This window comes from Loa loa (genome assembly GCF_000183805.2).
Source record: "Loa loa unplaced genomic scaffold supercont3.339, whole genome shotgun sequence".
NCBI classification, from domain to species: domain Eukaryota; kingdom Metazoa; phylum Nematoda; class Chromadorea; order Rhabditida; family Onchocercidae; genus Loa; species Loa loa.
In genome coordinates, this window is record NW_018108519.1 from 49,687 (window position 1) to 54,533 (window position 4,847).

The following is a 4,847-nucleotide window of genomic DNA, read 5'->3' on the forward strand; positions in this document are numbered from 1 at the left end:
AATTATTTCAATCATGAGATAAGCATATGAATATATATATATATGTTCCAGTTTATTTGTTCGATCTAATTGCTTTAATTCATTTGTTAACAACTTGTAATACAATAGAAATAAATACTATTTGTAAAGGTGTGAATTATTTTTCAATTGATAAACGTGGTAATGCCACTGATAAATGATAAATTCAATTTTGTAAGTCTTTCAATTATTAAGTAATAGAATTATAGTTTCATTCAATATTATACGCGAGCAGAATAACTTAAGTAAAAATTACTAAACACACATAATATATATATATATATGACTTCGTAATAACAATTTCAATCATTTCAAATTTCATTTTAAAAATATTTCTTATCTCTCTAGTCCTCTCTTTCCTCCTTTATTTTTCTCTTTTTATGTCACCTCACTTTTTTTTAGAAAAAGAAATGTCACTCAAAATAAAATTTGAAGTTTTTGTAAATGTTCATTCCAATTTTCTATTAAAAAAACAAAAACAAAAAAATGGTCGTCCTTTATTAGATAGTTAGTAATTATTACAATGAATAATTGTACTAATTTATATAAATCCACAATATAATCATTTAGTATATCTAAAAATTACAATATAATTATGATATATAATAATAATTTATAATTTATTCCTTTTATTACCAATAATTAGCTATACTAATTACTTTCAGTATTTGCATATTTTTGTCCATAGGATTATAAAATTAAGCAAAAAAAAAAAGGCATAAATACATCTTTTTTTTCTTAATTATTACTAATTTTTAATACATGTATTAACAAATTAAATTAATTTGTCATTGTTAGAGTATTTATGCAATTTTATTTCGATTCATTGATATGAGTAAAAATAATTGATGAAAATTTGAAATTGAAATTGAAATTGAAAATTTGAAATTGAAATTTTTTTTGTTTACTGAAGAAAAATGCAACAAAAATACAACTTATAATTATATATTTAGTATGTTAGCTATTTACAATCTTTCAAATAGTTGAACTTCTTATTTGCAAATTTATAAATTATTTTCAATTTTTTTAAAATTCAGTCAATTTTTTTCTTTTTAGGAAAACTTTATTATCGTCAAAATTATGAAGTGATAAAAACTTTCTTTTATACGCAAATATTACATTTAACATTTATTTCGAAAAATTGCAAAAAATATTTTTGAAATTATTTAAAATTTAATTGAAATTTTTTGTAAATTACAGAAAGCACGTAAGCGTGGTATGTCTGTGAAGCGGAAAAATACACGAATTGTTACGGGAGTAAAATCAATTGGGATTAAATTAGTGGATGAGTATTTCAAGCAAGCTATTGCACCATTAGCTGTATCAATTGAAATGCGTAGCATACTTGAATCATCATTGGTTCGTTTAATTTACCGTGATAAAGCGGGAAAAATGTTAATAAATAATGATGATGGATAATTTAAAAAATTTCATATTTTTTTTTTAAAGATTTTAAACATATTTACATATATACTTATAAATACACTTTAAAATTTTAAACGTACTTATCTTAAAAATTTTAAATACAATTAGTTATTTAAATTTAATTATATAAAAATTGATTTTGGAAAGTTTAATGAAGCTAATTATAGGTTAAATGGCGTAATGATTGTGGTATTGGACCAGCTGGTACAATACGACAAGGTCTACGACTTATGTTGACACGGACAAAAACTGCTGCAATGAATGGTTTGTTCCAATATTTTATCATTTATCATTAATTTTATTTCATTTTCAAAATATAATTTCAAATTTTTTTGCTTAAACAAATAATAGCAAAAAAAAAGAGTTAGAAAATATGAACATTTCGCAAAAAAAGTGTATTTATTAAATTTATTTAAGAAGAAAATCAAATAAAGGGAAATTAATTAATTAATTGATTGAAAAGGAAAATTAATTCGTTTATCATATTTTTCCGATAACATTCATGGATAACTATCAAATGAAACTGGAAATAAAAATTTGATAATTTCAAAAAAAAGCAAAAAAAAATGAACAAATTAAATGAAATAATAATCTTACGATCGATATTAGTAAAATTATTTCATTTCAAAAAAACTTCAAAAATTAATTTTTATATTTCAATCGATTTTTTCTTTTTACATTTCAATCAAATTTGTCATATTCAATGTTAGAAGAATGTATTATTTGCATAATTTAGATAGTCTAAATGATGAAAAATAGTTTTAAAATTTAATCTATCGGATAAAAAATCAATTGATTATAAGTTTAATGAATTATTCTTTATTAGCATATATGAATGATAATGCAATTACAGTTTCACCTCCAAATTCACCAAATAAATCCAATGATTCCGATGAATTGGTTGATAAAACGCCAGGTTTTGCAATCTGTAGTGATGAGAAAACCGTATGTTACTCAACCGTGTGTAATTTCAAAAGTTTTAATGTGAAAGAACTTAATGACTTAATTAATAGGCAATCGTAATTTGACAAGTGATAAAATTGGATTTGAAATTTACAATGCTCTACGGTATTTTACGATACTTTGGAATATTTAATTATCCATCCGCTGACGATTTATTTTATGTTTCTTTTCAAATATGTAATTTTTATTAACTGTATTCATCATCGTAACATTCAAAAAAAAAAAAGAAAAAAAAATGAAAAAAAAACTGTGTACCACATGAATATCAAGAAAATACTCATTACAGTATCCGATGATCGTAACACGTGGTGTATTTCCGGCACAGCTACAGAAAACATTCGATTCAATGTCCGAACTTTTGGATATTTGTGCAAAAATACTGGTTAATACTGAACCATTATTGTCAAAGGTTTGTTTAAAAATAAAAAAAAGAAATTTAAATTGGTGTTTTTAAAATATCTAAAAAATTTAATAGTCAAATTTTTCAAAAAAAAAAAATGTTTCATTTCATTTTTTATTGATTGTATTATTTGTAATATTTTAATTTGAAAATTAAGCCTTTTTAATTCGAAAACTTACCTCCTTATTATTGTCATTTAAATTAATTTATAATTTATAATACAATTTCAAATATTTAAATTTGATATCTCAATTCCCTTTTTTTTTGTGTCATAATCATTATTATTAGCATGAAATTATATGATATAATATAACTGAATTACATGTGACTTTTTTTTCTAACTTGATTAACTATTAACTTAATTGACATAACTTAATTTTTGTTTTAATTATCACGACAGAATGGAACTTATTTTTTTTAAAAAAAAATTTTAATTGTATGTTTTAATGCAATTTAATTGTACAACTACTTATCGTGTAATTATTAACATTTTTATTGTTTAATTTGAATTTTTATTCTATTTAGCATGAGTTGTATTGATTTGTTAAAAATTACAAAGTAATTAAGTAAAATTAAAGTAATTAATTAATAAAATAATAATATTTTAGTTAGAAACAGCAACCAAACGTATCACTGAATGTAACGATGAATTATCACAATTATGTGATAATGCTGGATTACATGGTGCAAAAGCAGCTCGAGCAATGGAAAATTTTGCATGGAATGTTCGACTTTTAAAAACTCATTTAACATTAATGAGTAAAACACAAACTGAAGCTAATAATATTGTCACACAAGTTAGTTGCTTCATTTTTTTTTTTGTCCCCTATTTTTTCTTTTTTTGTAATTTTATTAATTTGTTTAATTATTAAAAATTAATGTTCGATACAATCTGTTTTTTTATTCTTTCATTTATTGAAATAATTTATGAATTGAAAATATTTTATGTATTAAAAGCAAAGTTTTAAAGTTTTACAAAAATTTAAATTTCAATATTCATTAATATTCTTTTATTTTTTACATAATCTTTTTTGTTTCAATTTGATTTTTGTTCCTTTTATCTTTTCATTTATTAAAACAATCAACGAGATTGAAAATATTTTGTATGTTAAAAACAAAATTTTAAACTCTATTTAAACATTAATATTTAAAATTTCATGAAATTTTAAACTTTAATATTCATCAATATTTTTATATTTTTTTTATGGAATTTAGTTCTCTTTCCCTTTTTTTTTAATCTGGTTATCTAATGCATGTATTATGTAATGTATTACTAGCCAAGAGTATACTAGCCTAAGAAAGCTTGATAAGTATTAGGCTAAATAAGAGTTGCTTGCTAAGAAAAATGATAATGTAATAATCAAAATAAAATCAGATATAGCCTATTTATTGAGTAACTAATGAGAAAAAAAAAGATAAAAATACATATGATACATATAAAAATGAAATGCAAAAATAAAAAATATTGGAAAATATTTTAATATAAAATTGCATTTATTATTTATTTCTTATTTTATCGCTTTATATTGCAATTAAAATACTATTTGAAATGTAAATGAAACAAATTCAAATATCTTTACCAACTATTCGTCAAATTTTTTGTTAATATAAAATAATCGCATATAGGATATCAAATTGTATAATATCAAGTTTAATTTAGACTAAATTAAATTAAAACAAAACTAATGTAAAGGAGAAATTCGAATGAAAAATGTGAATATTTAATACAAGCTAAATTAAATTTATAAATCGAATTAATTTAAATTAAATTTACTTTTTTAATTTCAGGTATTTGATGTTGGCTGTGCATTGGGAGTATTATCTGAAAAATCCACCGCTGAAATATGTGGAAAACGTTCTTCACGTTCTTCCACCTGTTAATTTCATTCATATACTTTCCTGTCATAATTTATTATCAATTTATTGAGATGATATGGAAATTTTACAAAAAAAAAAAATATTTTACTTTTAGTAACCCAACTTTTTCTTCTGATTTAAGAGTTATGCTTGATAAAATTCAGATGAATCGTAATATTTTAAT

General features: G+C 21.4%; 1 protein-coding gene across 1 annotated transcript in view; it reads left to right on the forward strand.

Annotated features, from left to right (window-relative positions):
- The window catches only part of LOAG_18512 (CBR-PLL-1 protein), a gene marked incomplete at both ends in the record, with an annotated part of 14,903 nt that extends 10,216 nt beyond the window's left edge, over nucleotides 1–4,687 (forward strand). The window contains 6 exons of the mRNA XM_020451172.1: nucleotides 1,219–1,377; nucleotides 1,611–1,707; nucleotides 2,297–2,388; nucleotides 2,693–2,815; nucleotides 3,415–3,603; nucleotides 4,595–4,687. Of these exons, the coding sequence (XP_020305070.1) occupies nucleotides 1,219–1,377; nucleotides 1,611–1,707; nucleotides 2,297–2,388; nucleotides 2,693–2,815; nucleotides 3,415–3,603; nucleotides 4,595–4,687 (753 nt within the window). The remainder of the gene's footprint in view (nucleotides 1–1,218; nucleotides 1,378–1,610; nucleotides 1,708–2,296; nucleotides 2,389–2,692; nucleotides 2,816–3,414; nucleotides 3,604–4,594) is intronic.
- Between the last annotated feature and the right edge of the window lie 160 nt (nucleotides 4,688–4,847).